Here is a 23,985-nt window from a genome sequence, read left to right on the forward strand (position 1 = left end):
CCCTGCCCGCCCCCCACCCCAGCCCTGAGGCCAGAAGTGGGGAGGGAAGGCCCTGGCTGGTTCACTTCCTCCCACATTGTCTTCCAGACAATGGGCAAAGTTCCACTGAGTCAGACCAGGCACTCACCACTACAGAGACCAAAATTAGGGCAAAGGGCAGGGGGGTAGGCTGAGGGGAAGGATGCTGTCAGCAGGGCCAGATGACCAGAGAAACCTCTACAGACTAGGGAGGGGGAGGAGGGAAGCACAGCAAAGATGTCCTGGGTCCAGACAGTCCCCACCACCCCACGCTGGACACCAGCCCCAACACTCAGACAGAGCAAGGGCTCCAGTTACAGGGCACTTGTCAACGAGTGCCCAGCACCACCGCACAGCAGGAGGGACGTGAAACCATGGCTATACGCAGGCTGCTCACATGCCGTCTCTGGCGGAGACAGACACTCAGCCAGGCAGCTCTGCAAGTACCCTGCCCGATAAGACCCTGGAGGAGGGAGGTCAGTACAAAGTGTGAGATTATACCTGCCCGGGAATGGGGGAAGGTTCCCAGGACTGACACCAGAGTGGGGCCCCACGAGGCTGCCCACCCCATCTCACACACCTTGCTCATCCAGGACTTGCGTTTGCACATGGCCTTTCTCCTCTTCACAGCCTCCCACAGCCGCCGCTGGCCTGTGGGGAGGGAAGGGGAGCCATGTGGTTAAAGTGGCTCACAGCCCACCAGGTGGCTGCTGCCCACCTGCAGGCGTCCTCGCTCCCCCTGAGGTGGGTCCACCACTACATACTGCCCAGCACAATGACACCAAGGAAACAAACCATCCCAACCAACCAGGGGCGGCAATTAACCAGACGGTCACTGCATTCCACTTCTACACAGGGGTTCTCAAAACTAGGAGGAGGAGTTTAACCACCAAAATTGAACAGAAGTGCTCTTTTCCCTACTCTCAAGGAAAAAAAAAAATCAAGGTAACGGATAGAATTTTCCCAATTTTGAGTTTTCTCTCATATAATTTTACTATGTTACTGCCATCAGCACCAAGTATCCAGGCCAAAAGCAGCATGAGGGTCTAAGTCAGCACATTATTACTTATTCAGCTATTTTAAGTTGAACGCACCCATAAGTTTCTAATGTTCTACAAAAAACACACTGACTTCTAGATGCACAATCACCACTCTTAGGATCAATACATAGAAAAGAAATGAGTTCAACTTAGAGAGCAGATCTTTGTGAGAGAGACAAAAAGAGAAAGAGACAGATTAAGAGAAAATCAGCAAACCATCTGAGGGCTTGTAATCTTTCCTTCTCCATAGAGATCGCTGGACATCGACCCCTCTGGTGTTCAGAATGGTGAAAAGAACAGACTCAATTCTACTAGGGAGTGGGGAGGGGGGTTTCTAACAGAGGAGGAGATGGAGGAAATACATCCTACAAACATCCAAACAAACAAAAAGGGGTGTGTAAGTAATTCTGAGGAGCCAGAGCTGTAAGTGACGACTCCTCAAACGCCAATTCAGCTTCACAAGTGCACACTGTCCTCACACACTCACTGTGGGCAGCATCTCCTGCTGCCCCTCCACCCCACCTCGGGGGTTCTTGGACAGCAGCTAGGCCACCCCATGGAATAAAGGGGGCAGGGAGGGCTCTTTCATGCAGTTGGTGGTCCTGAGGATAGAGGAGGTAAATGGCAACCAAGGCCAACTCAACGGCCCCACCTACCAGGCCGGCCCATGCCAATCTTCTCCAGGTCCTCATTCTTGACATACTCAAAGTGGGACAGGCGGGTAACATTGAGGTCGTCGCGGAGCCGCAGGAAGTACTGTTGCAGCTGCACCTCGGACAGCAGCTCCAGCAGCCAGCCCGTGCCCTCCTCCGGCTGCATGCTGCTGCTCCCCAGCCTCTGTGGGGAGGGAAGAATGGCTCAGGGACCAAGGGATGCAGGGAGGTAACAGGGGACGCTGCCTCGAGTGCCCCGGACTCACCCACATCCTACTACACTGCTGCAGGGAAGGACTCAAACCACCGTCTTGCTCCCCCAAAATGGCTGTACAGAATGCCTGGACCCACCTGCCCCGCTTCCTGCCAGCAACAAAGGTAGATAAAGGGCAGCGGGCATAGAGCCCCCGCCCTGGAGTCAGGGTCTTGCTCTCAAAACCTGTGATCCACGGCCAAATGACCTGAGGTTGACTCCTCTGTTCTCAGGTTCCCCATTGGCTCTTAAACTCTCCTGGAGTCACAGCCCTTTGAGAATCTGATGAAAACTATCGATTATGTCTCCAGGCGAATATATATTCTCAATCATAGAGTTTTAATGAAAAATTTGGGGGGAGGATGCAGTGGTTGCAGTGTCCCTTGAGACCCATCCATGGGCTTCCCAGACCTGATGGACCCCGCAGAAAGAGCTCGGGACTAGACAAGCTCTAGCTGAGTTCCTCCCAAGGCCTGACATTGCCAGAGCCTCTCCCCTAATCCAGAGACCACTCCACAGGCCAGCACTCGAGTGCCTCCAGGACCACGGGGAGGGGAAGACAAGAGGGAGGGCAGGGGCTCAAAGAGCAGCACTGCTCAGCTCCCGTCAATGGCTGACACAACAGACTGTGTGGCCCAGTGTTGTCAAAGCTTTCAACTGTTTCAAGAAATACCAGAAATCAATCTGTATGTGAAACCTCGCCATTAAAAGTTTTTTTGGAAAGGTAATATATGCACATGGTAAAATATTCAAAGGGCACACAGGAACCATAAAGTCTTATTCCCTCCCTCACTGCACAGCTGCCTAGCTCCCCATCCCCAAAGCGGCTGCCATCAATGGCTCTTAGTCTCCTTCTAGATTTCGCTTTTCCCCCACATAAATATTCACGTTACCCACACCATTCTGTTCTTTGTTTTCACTAAACATTATATCTTCCTCTTGACTTTTTAACTATGTCAACAAATTTATGTTTGAAATATACACACACACGCAATGTGCTGGCCAAACAGAACACACATGCAGGCCACAATCAGCCAAAGGGCCACCAGTGAGTGACCTCTGACTTACACTCTCTTGGGCCCAGAGAAAGAGGCCAGTGGCACCCTCAAAGCTAAGCAGCCTGACCCACCAGACACCAAACCCATCCCTGTCCAAATAAGACATTCGGAGCTCAGGACTAGGCCAAGGCCAGCCCCTGACCTGTGTTCAATCCCCACTGAGAAAAACAGGCAGGAGGGAAAAGGCTAGCTGCCCTGTGACCCCCCCTCCTCCCCAACTTGGAGGTGGCCTTGTTCCCCAGCTCTCAGCACAGGTTGCACTAAGAGAAGCAGGCGCTCACAGTCCAGGCCCAGCATGAGCCTCCTGCCCCGACAGTTCCCAGCGGTGCCGTCAACCCAGTGCCAGGAGTTCCGCCTTTCCCAGGAGCTCAGAACAGCACAAAGAATGACAAACGGGAACGAGAAGCCCTCCGTTCAAACCCTGGCTCTTCCACCAAGGCGGCTGGGCCAGAGGGAAGTTTCCAAACTTCAAGCTGTAACCCTTTACCCAGACGGTTCTCAGGAGGGCCAGACAACCCCCTAGGGGACATTTTTGGTTGTGACGATGTTGGGGGCCGCTAGTGGCATTTAGCGGGTGGTTGGGGGAACAAGAACACAAGTTATCCAGCAATGCCCCAGGACAGCCTCACACTGTCTCAAATCCCACACAACTGAATTCATGCAGGTGAAAAATTTGTTTATAATCATCTGAACCTAAAATCAAATTCCACTTTATACCTGAACAAGAAAGTACTTCTGCAGTTTTAACACACACTGAATTTTCCTGGAGTGGAACCGCTGTGTAAATGGAGGGAAAACTGGCCTCTGCTTTGTCCAGAACTTAGCAAAAGTTGTTCACTGTTCAGAAAAATGTCCCTGAAGGCAACTCATCCTTATTATTCCAAAACTCCCCTCTCACTCGGCACTTGGAGATGCTGCCTTCGAGGTTCTATGGAGGTCTCAGCACCTGACGACTTCATTATGTCATATGTACTGATGCACTGGAATACACGAAATGTTACAATTCTTTCCCTTTTATTTCTCCTTTATATCATAGGTGACATTATGTTGACTGACTATCTACACACGCACACAGTAAACAGGTCATATTTCAATTAATGTTTTTTAAGAAGAATAACAATAAAAATAACTCCAACACTTCAACTACACTTACTATATGCCAGGCAGAGTTCGAAGCATTTAGCTGTATTAACTCCCTTACCCTCAATAAACCCATCTGTTACCAACAAGATGGTGTGGGCTTCCCAGGGCAGGGCACCACTGCTTTCCAGAAGAAAGCCCCCAAGGTACACTGTGAGAACCACTGACCTAGGCAGCCCGGCCAGGCAGGGCCAGCCAGAATTTTCACCATCACTGCCCTGTCCCTGGAGCAAAGCGACCCTACCCCCTACACAGCTCAGGGCTGAAGGCCCCCTCCTCTTCTGCTCCAGTCCCAAGTTCCAGGGTTCCTGGCTCCCCAGTCTAGCCTCCTCTGGGGTAGGAGGCAGCAGCTCCTGAGAACAGCTCAAAGCCTTGTCCTGGGTAGACGGGGCTGGGGGAGACCCAGAGGCCCTTCCCCTGAAGCTGCTTAGAAAGCACAGTCCAGCCTGTTCCTTTTCTCTGAAACATCAGCTAAGAAATCTCCCTGCTCAGCTGGACACTCCCCTCCATGCGCCCCAACCCCAGGAACAGGGCTGCTCTGCAGTGAGGAGTGTGTGGGAAGACTGGGACGAAGCGTGGGATCCTGGGGAGAAGGCGGCAGTCAGGGTCCCGGTCCTGCCTCTACCACCAAGCCCAGGATGACCCTGGACAAGTCCCCTCCCCTCCCCTAAGCCTCTCTCCAGCCCAAGTTTCTTTGTTTGTGAAGCACAGAGCACGCCGCAGCCTCCCCCAGCTCTGACAGTCTCCAGTTGTGTGTGTGCCCGGCCCCCAGCACAGGCCAGAGCCCGCACACCTGTGTCTGACGCGTGCAGCTCTCGTGGCGGGCACGCACACTTCTCGCACACACTTTTCTAACACACTTACCAACAAGAAGGCAGCAGCCGGAGAGGAGAGGCTGCTCAGCCCAGGCCCCCCGTCAAGCCCTCACTGGAGGGGCCCCTCAGCCATTCCCAGCCCTGCTCTCTGCCCTCAGTGAAGTGCTGGCTCTGAGGAGCTGGTCCAGCCCCCAGTCAGTCCGACCCCCGGCCCCGGCCCCCCACTCACTGTGTACAGTCGTCGCCGTAGTCTGGCCAGGAGAGGGAAGGAGAGCTCTAGGCCAGGAAACCGCCGAGCTGCTGGCATCTCCACGGAGGAGCTGGACCCCCTGACTGGGTCACTGGGGCTCTGGCCCGAGAAGTGGAGGAGCAGGGGCCTCAGCTCTTGAGTTTCAGGTTCTGCCCAGAGGGAAGTGGGCCAGAGGTTTGCCCCAGGAGTCCCCAGAATCCCACACTAGGGGTGGGAAATGGGGCAGAAGAATAGGGTGGGCCCGTTCTCTCGGCTGCACAGCTGTTTCCACAGCTGGCTAGTCTGGCAGCGAGCAGGTTAGCTCTTCTCTGGGCTGACTGCAGCCCGGGTCCTCTGTCCTGTTTCTCTGTCTTCTCTCCAGTGCAGTGGTCACAGCTCCAGCCCTACTCCCTGGCTCCCCCACCCAACTGCCCGCCCTCCCTCCCTCCTCCTCCTCCCTCCCTCCCCAGCTGAGCAGCTCTGACACTGGCTGAAAAAGGACCTTTCTGAATCACTGCCAAGAGGGCGGCGGGAATGGGGGGACTCTCCCTCCCAGCCGCCCGCGCTAGCCCCCCTGCCTCCCCAGACACAAGGCCCCCTGTCTCTAGCTTCCATCCCAGCCTCCAGAGTTGTAGACAACTCCTGGGATTTTAGGTGGGGGCTATGCGAATCAAGTAGCAATGTTCAAAGAAGGGTTGCAGGCCCCCATATGGGCTTGTGTGGGGCTGTGGGGGCTAGTACACAGCCCGAGCTGGGGGCTTAGACCCCAGAAAATCATTCCTGGACTCTGCAGGCAGACCCTTCAGAGACCCTCCCCCATCTCCCAGTCCCAGCCTTGGCTGGGCGTCTCCTGGCTCAGGCCCTAATGTGGCCCTGTTACCCTGGTGCCCGACGGAAATAGGAGGCCGGCAGCCTGCCAGAGGAGGGCAGTCCAGCCAAGAACAAGGGGGGGTGGGGGGAGGAATCTCCTCCCCCTCCCTGGGGTTGCCTTGTCTGCTGCCCACAACACCCAGGGTGCCTCCTCCCCAGATCAGCTGGCCAACAGCCAAAGCCCCCTCAAAACAAACAAATATGCCCCTAGCTCCTGCTGGGATGCCCCCACCCCAAAGCTGTAGGATTCCACACTGTAAGATGTCTCTTGTATAGCACCCACACACAAAGACAACAGCCCCAGCTAAAGGGAACTGGAGACACTCCATCAAGCCCCCGTGGGCCCCCCACGTTCCTAGAGCTGACAAATGATCCCTCTGCCCCTCCTCAAGAGCGCCAGCTGCTCTTACACCCCGCCTCGCTACAGCCCCCAGACACACCTGACAGCTGCAGGAAGTCCTCTCAGGCTCCCTCGGCCCCCCCCAGCCATGCCCAGGGAGCCCCTGTTTCTTGCACACTGCTCTCTTGTCCTTATCCAGCTGGCCAGCAGCTCTGGGAGCCCCAGCTGGCCGGTGGGGTAGGCAGCTGGGGTGAGGAGTTTTGGGGAGTCAGCATCCCAGGCTCTTTCCAGGGCCTCTCTCAGTGCTTGACCCCCTTGACAGGGAAGTATCTGAAGAGACAGGCATTTCCTGCTCCGACCCTGGGGAGTGGGACGGGGGGTGGGACACCCTCAGCAATCAGTCCCTCTTCTCTATCCCTGTCATCCACCACCCAAAGCCAAAGCCTGTGGAGCCAGCCAGGTGCAGCCGCTCTCAGTCCAAATGAACCATGGTCTGAGGCTGGGGTCAGAGCTAACGGACAAGATGAGGTCAGGCCAAGGTCACACTGGAGCTGACTCTTCCCCAAACCCTGGAAGACAATACCCACAGCTCAGAGAAGCCTACTGCCTCCCCTCCCACCAGGCACCACCCTGAAGGAAACCCAGGGACCGGGTGTCAGGGGACAATTTAAGCAGGATTACTCCTTCTATTGCAAGATGGGGGCTGCTGGATTGGAATGGCTAAATTAAAAATTCTAGCCACCCTCTGAAAGATGTGCCCCAAATCTACCAGAACCTCACGCCTGACTCTTTCCTTGGATGTCAGGTAAGGACAAGCCTCAGCAGCTTGCTCAGCAATCCAGCTGGGGGAGGTTGTGAGGAAAAGCAAAGCATGGTCAGGACTCAGAGCTCAGGCCTGCTTCTGGACCCCTTCTCCCAGTCCTGGAAAACAGCCCCCACCTCTCCACCCCTCGTCCTGTCAGCTACTGCCCTCTGCCGGCCAAGAGAGGAAGCGCTTGACCTCCAAAGGGAAGGGAATGGCCCCCTGAAAACGGCCATCATATTTTGCAAAGCAAATCGGGACATTTGGCTTCATATGCCTATTTGAAAGGCGAGTAAGTGGGAATGTCCAGGGCACAGGGACTCAGGGCCCATAAAAGACTAAACCCAAACCCTGGCAGTGCTTGCGGGGCTCCCATGGGGCTGTCGAAGAAAGCCCAAAGGGCAGCTTAATTGGGTCCCAGGAGACCTAGAGACACTGAGCAAGATGTCAGCATCAGTAACTCACCATCACTGACTCGCCACACCCCTCCCCACACACAAACACACGACTCTTCTTTACCCAGCCTGGCAGCCCCCAGGACAGGGGCATAGACACCCTTCACTCCTGAGAGGCTGCCGCAGAGAGCAGGGCTGGGTCCTCAGCTCAGCGGAAGATGGAGTGTAGGGCCCGGCTGCCTGGCTATCCCGCAGGCTTCCCCCATTACCTGCTCTCCCTCCTCGCCCCCAGCCAGGCGCCGATATGCAGATCTCTCCCCCATGGAACCCCAACAGCAGCGTTAGGGCCAGGGAGGGGAGCAGAGCCCTGCCGCACCCCCGCCCCTCCAGCGGCACCGGCGGCGTCACTGCCCTGCGTCCTGAGGGGCCGGGCCTCGAGCATCCTCTAGAAGGAGGGCAGGGGCCGCTAAAGCCTCAGCTGGGGAGGACCCGGTCCTTGGCCCCTGGGGCACGCACCCACAGCCTCACATCCTCCACGACGAGAGCCCGAGCTGGTGGTGGCAGTCTCTCTCGCTGGGCCTGCGGCGCCCCTCCCCCATCCCGTCCCAGCCTCCATTCCTGGGCGCCACCGCCTCTCTGCAGCGCCACCGGCTGACCCCCGGAGAGGCAGGTACCTGGGGCCCCACCCCCACTGACCACGGAGCCACAGCTTTCCTCAGCCCCTCCCCTCGGCCTCCTCCACGACCCCGGAGATCCACAGCCACCAATTAGGTCCCAGGGATTCAAGGGGCCCCCTTATTCCACTGATAAAGGGGGTCCATCCAAGAAGCTCACAGATGAGAAGCCCCGGCCTGACTCGACCTGAGACCCCCTCCCTCTAGCCAGTGGGGCCTGAAGCCTAACCCTCGCCTGCCCGGCTTCCACTTGGCTCCAAGGATGCGCCCACCTGCCGGGCTCCCTGTCGCTCCACTGCGCGCTCCACTGCTCCGCTCGCCCGGCCCACTCCCCGCCCTCCGCCGAGGCCACGCCCCCGGCCGGCCCCCACGCCACTTCTCCACCTGGCCTTGACATCTCCCTGCCTGTCCCCCAGGACGGCGGGCTGCGCGTATGGGAGCTCAGGCAGGGCAGAGTCCTGGGGCTGACCTCTCTGGCCTCAGATGAGTGCCCCGTGTGCCCACACTCCCTGCCGGAGGAGCCCTCCAACACGCGCCCACGCACGGCTCCGTCACCCGGCCCTGGGGTGAGGCCACTGCTAGCGGAGGAAGTCCCACTGCAGAGGCTCCTCCTCTCCCTCCAGCCCCAAGGGCCCCAAGGCCCCACAGGCACACCCTCTCATTCTGCTGGCATCTGAAGCATCCACTGACTCCTTAGTACCAGGTATTTAGGGCTCAGCTGGGAGCACCTTCACCCCTTTCGGGTTGGGGCAGAGGAGGAGGAGGATGCTGAGACCACCCCCTCACACACACACATTCAAGCTCCAAAGTGAGGAAAGAGACCCCAGGAGGGCTCTAGGGGAGCTCCCATAAGGCTCACTTTCCTCACAAGCTCCTTCTCCACCTTGAAGCATGCTGGGGCGGCAGGCGGCCTATTCTAGGCAGCACCTCCTCTGCATCTCACTGCAGCTTTGGCAGAAACCCCTTTTGGGAGCAGCTGTAAGAACCCAAAGTCAGGAGGCTGTGGAGAAGGAGAGGCTGAAAATGTCAGGCCCATCTCTTCTTCCCCTGGTTGGAGGAAGGGTCTGATCCAAACCATTCCTCCTTCTTACTTTCTCTCTACCTCCTCCCCCAGACAGTCCCCTGCCTCCTATGCCATCAGGTTACAAGATATCCACAGGATCCAAACTGCCTCTAGGATTTGAGCAATCTGCCCCACATGTACAGCCCTATGGTCTACAACTTGCCCCCTATCTCTAAAGGGAGCCAGGAGCGGCCAGGAACCAGGCTGCCTCTGCTGTCCACTCCCCTCCCCCAGCCTCTCCAACAGCATCAGTGAAGTGACAAATCCACACTGAGGAGCAGACGTGACATGTAATTTCCGGCCAAGAGGATTTTTCCAAAACAATCTACCGTATTTTCGGGAATATATGCCAACCCTACCTCCAAGCCAGCCGTCTTCTGCCTCTGCCCTCCCTCTTCTCCAAGCCCTGGACGGAAAACAACATACTGGGGAGGAGTGAGGGGGCTTAGAGCTCCTCTCTCAGCTAGAGGATTATCTTGCTTTCACATGCCAGCCCCACCAAGCCCGGTCAGCCTCAACTCACCCGTCTGTGTGCACAGGGCCCAAGCTTCTGGACCAAGGCCAGGCTGGGTCCCTTCGGGACCTCATCCCAGAGGGAATTGCACCAGACAACCCCACACCTTCGGGTCAGCCTAGGTCTGACATCACACTGGTCTGGGGAGGAGGCTGGCCAGGGGCCAAGGGAGAGAAGGGGGTGATTCAGACCCATACCATGGCTGTCCACACCCTCTCCATCTCCAGGACACAGGGGCCCACCCCCTCTCAGGGCAGCTTGGCAGCTGAGGTCCTGAGGACAGGCAAGGTTGAGGTGTATTTGCCAGTGGTGCAAGGCCCACTGGCCCCAAGTCCAGCCCTCAAGTCTTTCACTCTTCTCTTTCAATACTGGTACTTCCCAAGACTTTTGAACTCACCCTTCCTTCTCTTCTCAGTGGATGCTCCACTCCCTGGGGGTCACCTCCTCTCCTCCCAGGGCTCCAATTACCACCAGGTGCTGTCTGTCTCCATTCCGAAGCTCCTGAAGCTCTCGACCCACATTTCCAGACATTTACAGGACAGCTCCACCAGGAGGATGCACAGGTACCACAAATTCCACATGTCCAAACTGAGCTCATCATCACCCCCTTAAACTCAGCTCATGCATGCTCCTGTTTCCTGACTGAAAAAATCACAAGCCAACACCAGCCCCCAGGCTAGAAACCTCACCCCTGACCGCCCACCCATAATCCCCTACTTTCCCCACTGGGCAGGCCACAAAATCTTGTTGTTTCTGCCTCGTTATTCCTTCCATCAATACCATTGGGATCAAGAGTCAAACACACCTTGGCTGAAATCTTGGCTCTGTCACTTTCTAGTTGGGCATCTTTGGGCAAATGACTTAACCTCTAAGCCTCAACTGCCTCATCTGTAAAATGGGCACAAATAGTACCTCTTTCTAGAGGGCAGATTCAGTGAGGTCACGAGTAGTTAGGAGAGCACCTGGCACATGGCTGCCTACTGCTATTCTTGTCATCCGAACACAGACCTGAAGTCCTTCCCTGCTTACATCCTTCCGAACTCCTCACTGAGCCAAATACAAAGGCTTCCAGGATCCACTCCTTGCTTCTTTGTCCACCTCCACCTCCTATCATTTCCTTCAAATGTCTCCATGCTCCAACCAAGTCAAATACTTGCCTTTTCCTAAACACACCCTCTTCTTTAATTTTAATGTCTCTGAGCTATTCTCTTTGTTATACCCCTTTTCTTGGTCTACATGATGTACTACACACCTCTCAAAACCCAAATCAAATGTCATCTCCTCTGTAAATTCCCATTTCCTACCCCCATATGGTTATTTTTACCATGTTTCCCATGTTATTTTATTAAAATAATGTTTGAAAACAAGAGCGGTATAAACATATTATAGTACATGTGGAAAATAGCCAAAAGAATTAAAATTTTTTTAATTATCCATCATGCTCTGATCCTTAAATGGTCTTTATTCTGGCAACACTCTGTATTAATACATAATCCTATTGAGGGAGCCCTATGCAGACACCTCTATTGTGGTTTGCACATTATAAAGTAACTAACCATCTGTTTATATCTGTCACTTTGCAGGCACCTGGTCAAGAGAGTTTGCCATCATACTTCCAGGGGATACCAGGAATAAGCCTGGCTTTGCTCCCCACCCCAGTATTTCTAACCCAGAAAAGAAAGCACATAATGAGAAGAGGGGTTGCCGATCTTATTATGCCACTCCTGTCTCCAGACCCACTAAGCTACTTTGTTCCCACAAAGCCGTTTCAGCCCCAGGGACAACACGACCAGTCCCTCAGGCAGAGGGAGAGCCTTGAATCGGCCTTCCCCACGAAGGCCGCCCTCTTGTCAGACTCTGCAGGGAGAGCTGGAGTACAGGATAGCACAGGGCTGATGCAAAGGAGGTCTGGTTTGTGAGACATCCCAGCCTTGCCAAGAGAGAAGGGGACGGGGGAGTGGCAGGGTCGAAAGGCAGGGCGCAGAAGCAGAGGCAGACATACCCTGTGTCCCACACACAGGGTCCCTCCTACATCTCACCTCCTTCAACTCCCATGGAGAAAGAGGTGTAACTTTCCGAGAGGAAAGGAACAGATCTGACTAAACAGCACAACACAGACCCGCACTGAACTCAATACCTCCCCATGTACCAACTTGCTCTTGAAAGTATTTTGTAGTTGTTTCAAGCTCCACGCTAAAGACTGCCGTGCCACCCCTGACACCCAGAGAAAGGACACCGAGAGCCCTACCACATTCCTGGAGCATCCCTCTCCTGCACACAAACGCCACTTGTGTGTGACAGGACAAATTCCTGCAGCTGTCTGGGTCCTGTGCACATGCACACCAGGCATGCCTGGGTGCCAGGGCTGGAACGCAGGGCACTGCAGAGAGCTGCCTCTCACCAGCCCTCTGGCCCAGGCATCACCACGGCACCGAGGCCCAGCAGTGACTCCCAGAAGGGAAGAAGGATGCAGTCCAGCTCCCAGCAGCCACACACTCCCGAAGCTCTTCCAGGGCTGGGCAGAGACGGCCCAGCTGGTCACCCTGCCTGCTGGCTCAGGCCTCAGCCCACCCCACCCCCTCAGCAAAAGCCTACATCTGAAGGGGCCTATTGTTGGGCTCTGGAGGTGGAGTGGGAAAGAAGTCAGAGCTGTGAATTGGACAGCATTTACTCTGCCAGACAGACTGCTCATCCCCTTGGGACCACATCCATACCAGAATACCCAGGAGCTGGGAACATCCAGCGCAGGGCAGGCTGCAGGGCCCAGGAGCGGAAAGCCCAGGGCACCTGGAAGCGAGAGAAATGTCAGGGCCTTCAAGATACTCAAGATACCTTAAATCCCACTGTATCTTGCCCAGCCATTTTACCAATAAAGAAACTGAGACCCTGAAAGGGGAAGGAAGTTCCCCTCGCCCTGGTCTAAAGCACTTAAAAAGCTGTCACAGGGAGGGGCTGGCCCCGTGGCCGAGTGGTTAAGTCCGCGCGCTCCGCTGCAGGCGGCCCAGTGTTTCGCTGGTTCGAATCCTGGGCGCGGACATGGCACCGCTCATCAAACCACGCTGAGGCAGCGTGCCACATGGCACAACTAGAAGGACCCACAACGAAGAATGTACAACTATGTACTGGGGGGCTTTGGGGAGAAAAAGGAAAAAAAATAAAATCTTTAAAAAAAAAAAAAAAAGCTATCACAGGGAATGAATCCCCAGGAGCTGGCGGAGATCAACAATTCAGAGTGATGGTGATTCTGATCTGGCCATGGAGGGGCAGCCCTGCCAAGGTCAGGACCTAGTAAAGGTCAGGGGCACGGAGCCCCTGCCTCATTAGGAGACACAGCACATAGGGGACCAGCAGAGAGAGGAACTCAGTGTCTCACGTCCAGCTGAGGCCCTTGGCTCGGGGGCTCCCAGGAGGTACAGCTGCTGAAGGGAGGGACCAGGCCAAATCTCGCACCCCGCCCTGTCTTCAGTCACTCACCATGTACCTACCACGCGCTTACCCTGTGCTAGGGTTTGGGGGAAACAGGAAGGAGAAGTCACGGTCTGGATCCCCAAGAAGACACTATGTGCAGGTTCTTTACTAAAAGCTTTATTTCACTGACTGATTAAAAAACCCCACTTATTACCTTACATTATCCCGTTTTGCAGATGAGGAAACTGAGGCTCTGGAGACGTGACCAGGGTCACCCAGAGAGGAAGAAATGAAGCCAGGATTCAGTCCAAATACAACTGTGCACTAAATTGCTTAGCTCAAGGATGTGGGCCATTAGGGTAGAGCTGGAGTCTTACATGTTAAATATCTACTGAATACTGGATGAATTCATGGATTCTGTGAGGAAGCTTGAGAAGGAACAGAGGTTCCAGGAAAAGACAGTAAATTGCACACGTGAACATAATTTTACTCCTTCCCCAAGCCCCACCAAAACTACAATTTATAAAAGAGAAATGTTTTGAATGTCAGAAGTCCCTAAGTAAGGAGACGACCACAGCAAAACTGGAAGCTAGAAAGGACATAGGCTAGTGACAAGTGACAGCAGAGCTGACAAAATCACACATCCCAAGGGGAGAGGCGCCTGACTCACCCCACAGAATCCTGAAAAGCCTAAGAACCGGCAGCGCCAGAAACCTCTAGGAGAAGAAGAGGCGACAGAGGGAAGGGCTAAAAATACAGTGGATTAGTTAGAAGCTCTTTAAGCAGCAGTAAGACCCCCTGGACTCCCTCCCCAGAACAAACCCACTGGGTGACTGCCCCTCTGCCACCCTGCAAAGGCCAGGGATTTCCCTAGAAAGGATAAACGGAAGGTCTCTGGACTGGCACAGCAGGCATGGTTGAGAACGGGGGTGCCAGGCCCCAAACAAGAAGGGAAAGCAGGGGCCGGCCCCGTGGCCGAGTGGTTAAGTTCGTGTACTCCACTTTGGCGGCCCAGGGTTTCGCCAGTTCGGATCCTGGGCACAGACGTGACACCGCTCATCAAGCCATGCTGAGGTGGCGTCCCACATACCACAACTAGAAGGACCCACAACTAAAAATATACAACTATGTATCGGGGGGCTTTGGGGAGAAAAAGGAAAAACAAAATCTTTAAAAAAATTCTTTTTAAAAATTAAAAAAAGAAGGGAAAGCACCCACAGATGTTGAGACCCCAGCCCCCTTCTCTACTTGCTCCAGGAACATGGAGCCAGGCCTCCAGCTCCAGGCAGGAGACAAGAGTGTCTTTTCTGGGGCCTCTGACCAGGCCAGGAAAGATATACAGACACCAACATTGGGAGTTTCCAAAAAATGGTCCATCCAGGTCATGATACAAAGAAGCTCCATCAAAGGGGCCAGCCAGCACTGTAGCCCCCATCCTCAGTCAAGAGCAAACCACAGAAGGTTACCAGACCCCGAGGAACGCCTCTGACATGGAAGAGAGAGCAAAACATGCAGAAAAAAGCAACCGAGAGGAAAGAGACCACGCAGGGAGGAGATTTCAGACAGAAACCACTCACTGAGATCCTTGAGAGACAAGATGTTGAATCCACAAAATAAGAACAGGATATTATTTTCTTTTAATTGGGGGAACAAAACAATTACAAATATGACAGAAGACCTAAAAAATTCACCCCACCCCATCCAGCAAAATCTGGCCCACAGCAGGTGCTTCTAAATATCTATTGAATGGACAAAAGGTAGTGTTTCTCAAACTTCAATGCACATACAGATCACCCGAGGAATAGAGAGAGAGAGTCGGAACAGAAAAAACATTTGAAGAAATAATGGCTGAAATACGCTCACAGATTCCAAAAGTTCAATGAATTCCAAGCATAAGACACGTGAATAAAACTACACCAATGCACATCGTAATCAAATTGCTGAAAATAAGTGATAAAGAGAAAATCTCAAAAAGTAGCTAGGGATGGTAAGGGAGACATTACACACAGAGGAATAAAGATAAAGATGAGGGGCCAGCCCCGTGGCCAAGAGGTTGGGTTCGCGCACTCCGTTTCAGCGGCCCAGGGTTTGCTGGTTCAGATCCCAGGTACGGACATGGCACCGCTCATCAGGCCATGCTGAGGCAGCGTCCCACATAACACAACCAGAAGAACCTACAACTATGTACTGGGGGGCTTTGGGGAGAAGAAGAAGAAGAAAGAAAGAAAGAAAGAAAGAAAAAACGAAGACTGGCAACAGGATAACAGCTCAGGTGTCAATCTCTAAAAAAGAAAAGATAAAGATGACAACAGATTTCCCACAGAAACAACAGAACTGAGGAAACAGTGGCACAACATCATTAAAGTTCTGAGGGAAGAAAACTACTGACCTAGAATTCTATTGGAATTATCTTTTAAAAATAAAGGCTAAATTTGGTTTTAATAACAAGTAATTTTATTTGTAAATAAACTTTTCCTTAAGATTGGCCCCAGAGCTAACAACTTGTCAATCTTTTTTTTTTTTTGGTTGCTTTTTCTCCCCAAATCCACCCAGTAGATAGTTGTATACTTTTAGTTGTGGGTCCTTGTAGTTGCGGCATGTGGGACGCCGCCTTAACATGGCCTGATGAGTGGTGCCATGTCGGCGCCCAGGATCCGAACCAGCGAAACCCTGTGCCGCCGAAGCGGAGTGCACGAACTTAACCACTCAGCCACGGGGCGGCCCCTGTAAATAAACTTTTTAAAGATACAAAAGCCGAAAGAATTCATCACCAGCAGACCTGTGCTACAATAAATATTAAAGGAAGTCCTTCAGATAGAAGGAAAGTAACACCATACAGAAATACGGATCTGTGCAAAGAAATTAACAGCACTGGAGATGGCAACTACAGGGGTAAATAATTAAGATATTCTTATTATTGTTTAAATTACTTTGGAAGGTAAATTGACTGTTTAAACAAAAATAATACCAATGCGGTATGTGGTTTATAATATATACAAGTATAATTTTTGACAACAATAGCACAAAGGGAGGAGAGAAATGAAAATATACTATTTTAAGGTTCTTATACTAGTATCACTTGAAGGCAGACTATGATAGGTTAAACACGAATATTATGAATCCTGTAGACACCACAAGAAGAGAAAACTATCCTCACAGATGAAAAAACTCTTAAATTCTTCAGCAAATAGAATCCAACAATATATATAACAAATAATACATCATGACCAAGTGGAGTTTGTCCCAGGAATGCAAGGTTGGTGTAACATTTGAAAATCAATCAATGTAATTCAACATGTTAGCAAACTAAAAAAGAAAATACTATGATCATTTTAATAAACACATAAGTAGCATTTGACGAAATCCAACATCCATTCCTATTAAAAATCTCAGCAAAATAGGGACAGCAGGGAGCTTCTTCAACCTGATAAAGATTGTATATGAAAAACCTACAGCTAATATGATGCATAATGGTAAAAGACTGAATGCTTTCCCCTGGAGATCAGCTATAGGGTATCCAATCTTCTTCTATTCAACATTATACCAGAGAATATAGACAGTACAACCAGGCAAGAAATACAGGCATAAAGGTCAAAAAGGAAGTAAAACTGTCTTTATTAGCAGATGCCATGACAGTCTATGTATATAATCCAATGGAAGCTACGAAAAAACTACTAGAGTAAGTCAGTTCAGTAAGGTGGCAAGGTTCAAGGCCAACAGAGAAAAATCAGTTGCATTTATATATACTAACAACAAACAATTGGAAACCGAAATCCAAAAACAATACCATCTTATAGCAGCATTACTGACAATAGCCAAAAAGTAGAAGCAACTGTCAATGCATGAATAGGGAAACAAATGTGGTATGTTCATACAATAGATTATCATTCAGCTTTAAAAAAGAAGTATATTCTGATACACGCTACAACACAGACAAACCTTGAGCACACTAGGGTAAGTGAAAAAAGCCAGTCACAAAAGGACAAATACTGTATGATTCCAATCCTATAAAGTATTTAGAGTAGTGAAATTCAGAGACAAAAAATAGAATGTGGTTGCCAAGGGCTGGGAGGACGGAGGACTGGAGAGTTATCGTTTAATAGGTACGGAGTTTCAGTTTTGCAAGAAGAAAATAGTTCTGGAGATGGATGGTGGTGATGGTTGCACAACAATGTGAATGAAACTACGCTACTGAACTGTACACTCAAAAATGGTTAAAATAGTAAGTTTTACGTTATGTATATTTTACAATTAAGATAAATGAATTTTTTAAAAATAAAAAACCAAATACTATTAAAAAATACCACTTACAATAGCATCAAAAAATATGTAATGCATGGGGCTGGCCCTGTGGTGTAGTGGTTGGGTTCAGCGTGGTTTGCTTTGGCAGCCCAGGTTTGCATGTTTGGATCCCAGGCGCAAACCTAACCCTACTTTGTTAGCCATGCTGTGGCAGTGACCCACAAATAAAGTGGAGGAAGACTGTACAGACGTTAGCTTAGGGCCAATCTTTCTTAAGCAAAAAAAAAAAAAAGAGGAAGATTGGCAACAGATGTTAGCTCAGGGCTAGTCTTCCTCAGCTTAAAAAAAAAATGCAATACTTAAGGATATATCTGACAAAAGATGAGAAGGATCTGTACACTGAAACTACAAAACATTGGTGAAATTCTTAAAAATCTAAATAAATACAGAGACATATGTTGTTCATGGGTCAGAAGGTTCCATACTGCTAAGATGTCAATTCTCCCCATATGTTTTAAAAAAATTTTTCCTTCTTCTCCCCAAAGCCCTCCCAGTACATGGCTGTATATTTTAGTTGTGGGTCCTTCTAGTTGGGGCATGTGGGATGCTGCCTTAGCATGGCTTGATGACCAGTGCCAGGTCCGCACCCAGGATCCAAACCGGCGAAACACCAGGCCACCAAAGCAGAGCGCACAAACTTAACCACTTGGCCACGGGGCCGGCCTCTCCCCATACTGATCTATAAATTCAATGCAATCTCAATCAAAATCCCAGCAGGCTTTTTTGTAGAAATTGATAAATTGATTCCAAAATGCATATGGAAATGCAAAGAACCTAGAATAAATAAGGCAATTCTGAAAAGGAAGACCAAAGTTCAAGATGTTACCTTGATTTCAAGAGTTACTATAAATCTACAGTGATCAATAGTGTGGTACTGGGCTAAAGAGAGACAAATAGATCAACAGGACAAAAGAGAGTCCAGAATTAGATCTACATATGTCCAGACAACTGATTTTCAACAAAAGTGCAAAGGCAATTCCATGGAGAGACAAGACTTTTCAACAAATGGTGCTGGAACAACTGGATCTCCACCTGGAAAAACCTGAACTTTAATTCATACATTGTACCATATCTAAGAATTAACCCAAAATGGATCATAGACCTAAATGTAAAATCCATAACTAGAAAACTTCTGGGAGAAAACCATTGTGCTTTGGGTTAGGCAAAGATTTCTTAGACATGACACCAAAAGCACAATCCAATAAAGAACAAGGCAGTAAACTGTAGCTCATTAAAATTTAAAACTTTGGCTCTTCAAAAGACACTTAAGGGAGCCAGCCCTGATGGCCTAGCAGTTAAAGTTCACTGCACTCTGTTTCGGAGGCTTGGGTTCGGTTCCCAGGTGCAGAACCACACCACTCGTCTGTCAGAAGCCATGCTGTGGCGGCGCCTCACACAGCAGACCTAGAAGGACCTATAACTAGAATATACAACTATGTACTGGGGCTTTGGGGAGGAAAAAAAAGAGAGGAAGACTGGCAACAGATGTTACTCAGACTGAATCTTTCACAGCAAAAAAAAAAACCCCAAAAAAACAAAAAAACCACACTGTTAAGAGAGTTAAAATGCAAGCCAGAGACTGGAAGAAAATATTTGCAAATCACATATCCAGTAAAGAGCTTGTATCCAGAATATATAAAGAACTCTCAAAATTCAATATGAAAAAAACCCCACACAATTAGAAAATGGGTAAACAATTTGAACAGACACATCACCAAAGATACACAGATAGCAAAAAAGCACATGAAAAGATGCTTAACAACATTAGTCATTAGGAAAATACAAATTGTGACCACGAGATACCACTATAGACCTATTAGAATGTCCAAAATTAAAGAGATTGATCATAGCAAGTGCTGACAAAGAAGTGAATGAACTAGAACTTTCATGCACAGCTGGTGGGTATGCAAAATGGTACCAGCACTTTGAAAAACAGTCTGGCAGTTTCTTTAAAGTTAAATGGACACCTACCATATGATCGAGCCATTCCGGTCCTAAGGATTTAGAAATCTAAGAGAAATCATATGTCCATGCACAGACTTACACAAATGTTCAGAGTAGTTTTACTTGTAATAACCGAAAACCGAGAACAACCCACCAACAGGTGAATGGATAAACAGACTGTGGTATATACACACAACATACACACAACTACCCAGCAATAAAAAGGAGTGAGCCATAGACACACACGACATGGATGAAGCTCAAAATAATTATACTGAGTGAAAAAGCCAGGCAAAAAAGGAGTACATGCTGTATGATTCTATTTACATAAAATCCTGGGAAATGCAAACTGATGTATAATGACAGAAAGCAGACAGTCTGTAAACTGGGGAAGGGAGATGGCAAAGGAGGGATGGAATGGAGGGATTACAAGGGGGCACGAAAAACTCGGGGGGCTTGGGAATAATAGGTATACTCATTATCTTAATTGTGGTGGTAGTCTTACATATGTCAAAACTTATTAAATTATGTTTTAAATATGTTTCCTTTACCATATGTCATTATACCTCAGTAAAGCTGCTATCAAGAACAAAAACCAGGGCCAGCCCTGGTGGCCTAGTGGTTAAGCTTGGTGTGCTCTGCTTTGGCAGCCCGGGTTCAGTGTCTGGGCACAGACCTACACCACTCGTCTGTCAGTGGCCATGCTGTGGTTGCTGTCGTGGAAGCTCACATACAAAAAAAGAGGTAGATTGGCAACAGCTGTTAGCTAAGGGTGAATCTTCCTTAGCAAAAACAAAAACAAAAAAGCACTTCATTTTCCAGAATAAAGTACAGGCCAGGGGGGTAGTCATGGGCTTAGGGGCCAGAAGAAAAGGTCTGGAAGCACTGAGCCCTCCTCCCCAACATCTGCCAGCCAGGGTTCCTGGGAAGGTGGGCACCAGACTGGTAAAGAAGGGTCTGAGCCCTCTAGATTCAGGACACTGTAGGGAAACCCATGGCCCCCTGCACAGATGAGGAACTGAAACCCAGAGACTTGATCTTGCCCCAGGTCACACAGCTAGTCAGCCAGTCTAAACCTAGATGTGTCAAAGTCCTTCTCCTCTCCATTTACCACAAATTCAAAAAGTCAACCTGAAATAGAGTGAGGATGAGTGCTTGTGTTTATGTGTTAAGAACAGACAATTCTCTCCATTGAAGTCAGAGAGCCAGAACCAGTCTGGCCATCCCAGAAGAGCCAGGCACCGTGGACACAGCAGCTGAACTTCTGGTGCATGAGTGTTTGGAGTGGCAGTGTGACAGGCAGGCGTGGGATGAGGCTGACAGTCAGGTTTGGGTTTGCATGAGGAGCAGGCTAACCGGCTCCTCCAGCACAGTCCCAGCGGCTGCCACCACCACTCCCCCTGTCCCAACACGAGAGGACTATCTCCACCCAGTCTGGTTCGGACAGTGGTCTGGGGCCATGTGACTCAGGGCCACAGCTTAGGCTGGGGCAGAGATGGGTCCCAGCTAAGACCCTGAGGCAGGCAGCAACTCTGCACCCACCCCACCCAAGAGCTAGGAAGCAAGAACCGGGACAGTGCCAGGTAAGAGGTGAACAGCCCTAGGAGGATGAGGCCCACAGGCTGGCCAACCAAGCCACTCTGAGCCAGGAACGAGCAGGCCTGGCACCCAGGCTATGAGGGAGTCAGCAGGAAGCCAAATCCAGCTCCCGTCCCTGTAAGCCCCACCTCTCGGCTAGGCTTGGAGCTGGCCCTGGCTGGTACAGAACCCATGATGCCATGACTGCCCATCAGTCCACCTCTACGGGGTGGGGCTGAGGTCTGCGCCACAGAGGATGCCCAGAGTCCAGCAGTGCAGATACCCCACCCCCCCAACCTCTTTCAGGTTGGGGTTCTGAAAGCCCACAGGAGACAGAGCCCTTACGGGTAGCTCTCCGCCCTTCTGCCCACTATGCATCCTTGGCTCTGGGCCCACGGTGTTAATCAGCTATGACAAGAAGGTGTGGCGGGAGCACGTCAGGCTCGTGCCCAAGTCTCTGGCTGCCACACTGACATCTCAGCTCATGTGGCCAAAAGGGTTACGAGATAAGGTGCTGTTAATGCGGTGCTACCCCTTCGCTTTTCTGGAATGTGTTTTGAGAACCTGAGACAACTTGCTCTGATTGCACCATCCCAGCTATGGCACGGAGGCACCCTATCTCCAGGGGCAGGCGGGGGAGGGGCGGCTACCTCCTCTGCAACCACAGCCTGGGGCTACCTCTCCCTTCTGCCCAAGCCTGGCAGCTGCCCAGACAGTCTCACCTCCAGTCTAGACTCTAAGGAAATGCCCCATCACTCCACTTGGCATCCACAGTACTAGGGGGAAGGGTCCTGCCCCGCTGTTGAAAACTGCACGGCTTCCTCCCTGCCCAGTTTTAAACACCGGGGAGTGAACAAGGGCAGTGCGGAGCGAGACCACCCCTTCCTGAGGTAACTGCAGCCCCTTCTTCCAAACGCACCAATTCCAGCTGAGAAGAGAGCTGGGCTTCCTTACCTGCCGCCTTCTGCTGCCTTCCTGTGGACACAGCTTCGAGGATGTCCACGCTGAGGTGGCAGAAGAGGATCCAGCAGGACACACCTTGCTCTGGGGCTTCCCACGCTCCCAGGTTCACAGCGCTCTTCTGCTCCCCACTCCCCAAACCCCTACATCCTGTGCTCCCCACGGCCGTGGAGCGACCTGGCGCTGGGCAGCCGGTCTGTGGGTTACCACCTCCTCCGCCGCCTTCGCCTCCGGATCCTGTGCCCCTCAGGGGGCCCCCCTCCCTCCTGAGACCCCTTCTCGTCCAGGTATGTTTCCTGGACAGCCCGCACCACCTGTCCTTCCTGCACCCCAGGCAGCCAATTTGCTTCCTGCACCCCGGGGCGCCCTTCCCCCTCAGGCCCCCGGGGCCCCACAGGCCGGGCCCTCCCCACCAGCTCCAGTCTCCCGCGGCGTGCAGGGGCCGCTCCCAGGACCACCGCCTCCCGTCGGAGGTGCACGCAGCTTTCCCAGTACTGCGCCCCCTGCTCCCCGGAACTTTCGAGCCCCTCCCCGCGCTCCCAGGAGCGATCCCCGAACTCGGACGGCTGCTCGGGCTGCTGCAGCAGCCTGCGTGGGCTCCCCTCCCCCCGCTCCTGCACCCCGGCGCGGGCCTCCCCCCGCTCCTGCACTGCGGGGCTGCCTCCCCCCTTCTCCTGGTGCTGCTTGCGGGGCCCCAGCCCCTCCTCCTGCACCACAGGCCAGCCCGCGGAGCCCGTCCACAGCGGCGAGCGCCTCCAGTCCGCGCGGTCCGGCGGCCCCCACACCACCCCCAGGCTGGGCTCGTGGCCGCGGCCGCCCCGCTCCTGCACCCCCGAGCCCACGCCTCCCTCCTCCTGCACGGCCGGACCCACGCCCCCCTGCTCCTCCACGCCGAGCTTCAGCCCGCGGAGCTGCTGCGGGCCCCAGCTGAGAACCCCGACCCGCTGCGGCTGCTGCTCCGGCAGCGCGGGGCTGAGCCCGCCGCGCTCCTCTTGCGCTTCGGGCCGCCGGCCCTCCGCCTGTACCGCCCAGCGCACTCGCTTGCCCCCCAGAGGCCGCGCGGTCCCGCCCCTCCAGATGGTGCTGCCCTCGGCGCCCGCTCACACCGCCCCCCGCCCGGCTCCTTCCGCCCCGTCCCCCGGGGGAGGGGGCCGCGGGGTGGCGCGCCCTCCGGCTCCGCCGCCGCCCCCTACGTCCCGGGCCCGACTCCCCGCCCTCGCCTCCGGGCGTCGACGTCCGCCCGCCGGGCGCCGCGCACCGCGCCGGCCCCCGCAGGTGCTGCGGCCCCGCGCGCCGGCCCGCGAGCCAGGAGCGCCCGCCCTCCAGCCGGAGTTCCTGGAGCCCCCCTGCGCCTGCGCCGCCCGGGGGGGTGGGGCCCGGCGGGGCCGGCCCGCCCTCTTAAAGGGCAAGGTCTCGCTTACTCCTCCCCTTCTCTCCTGAGTCCCTCTACCGCTCCCACTTCTTCATTCCATCCCCACCTCCCCACCTCAGGCCCTCCTTGAGCCTTCCTGTGCTGCCAAAGGGAGAAGAGGTGAAGCAGAAGGCAGGGCGTTCACACTGAGACGGTGTAGTCACCCGACCCAAGGGAGGAGTACTGAAATAGGAGTCTCCAATTCTGACCAACAGTTCAGCTGCTGCTGACTCGCGTGCAGCAGTGTAAAAACTCACTTCCATCTGGCTTCAATTGCTTCGCTTCTAATATGAAGAGGTTGGATTGGAAAGTTTCCAAGGTCACAATCTGGTGAATATCTGACTGCAGAGAAGGGCTCTAATCCTAATCTCTCAGCAGCTGCCCAGAGGTTTAGGAACCTGGACCACCTCCATCCTTTCCGTGGGGGAGACGGAAGCTGGGAAGATGGAGGGTGCTTGAAGGAAGGGAGAGCTGGTCTCAGGCCCGTGACACTTCCTGCTGGGAACACAGGCAGAAAG

The 23,985-nt window shown here is 52.6% G+C and overlaps 1 protein-coding gene across 9 annotated transcripts in view; it reads right to left on the reverse strand.

The window, feature by feature from the left end:
• Positions 1–23,359, reverse strand: part of TNK2 (tyrosine kinase non receptor 2) — a 41,238-nt gene extending 17,879 nt beyond the window's left edge. For 3 of the 9 annotated variants that reach the window (XM_046658439.1, XM_046658436.1, XM_046658441.1), the window contains exons 1-3: positions 5,207–5,573; positions 1,715–1,895; positions 599–669 (exon numbers count right to left, since the gene is read on the reverse strand). In XM_046658439.1, coding sequence (XP_046514395.1) covers positions 599–669; positions 1,715–1,895; positions 5,207–5,284 — 330 coding nt within the window. In that variant the 5' untranslated portion in view covers positions 5,285–5,573. Of the gene's footprint in view, positions 1–598; positions 670–1,714; positions 1,896–5,206; positions 5,574–22,050 lie in introns of those variants that run through there. The other 6 variants (XR_006888216.1, XM_046658442.1, XM_046658435.1 and 3 more) reach the window with 4 other exon arrangements.
• Between the last annotated feature and the right edge of the window lie 626 nt (positions 23,360–23,985).

This window comes from Equus quagga, chromosome 4 (genome assembly GCF_021613505.1).
Source record: "Equus quagga isolate Etosha38 chromosome 4, UCLA_HA_Equagga_1.0, whole genome shotgun sequence".
NCBI lineage: Eukaryota > Metazoa > Chordata > Mammalia > Perissodactyla > Equidae > Equus > Equus quagga.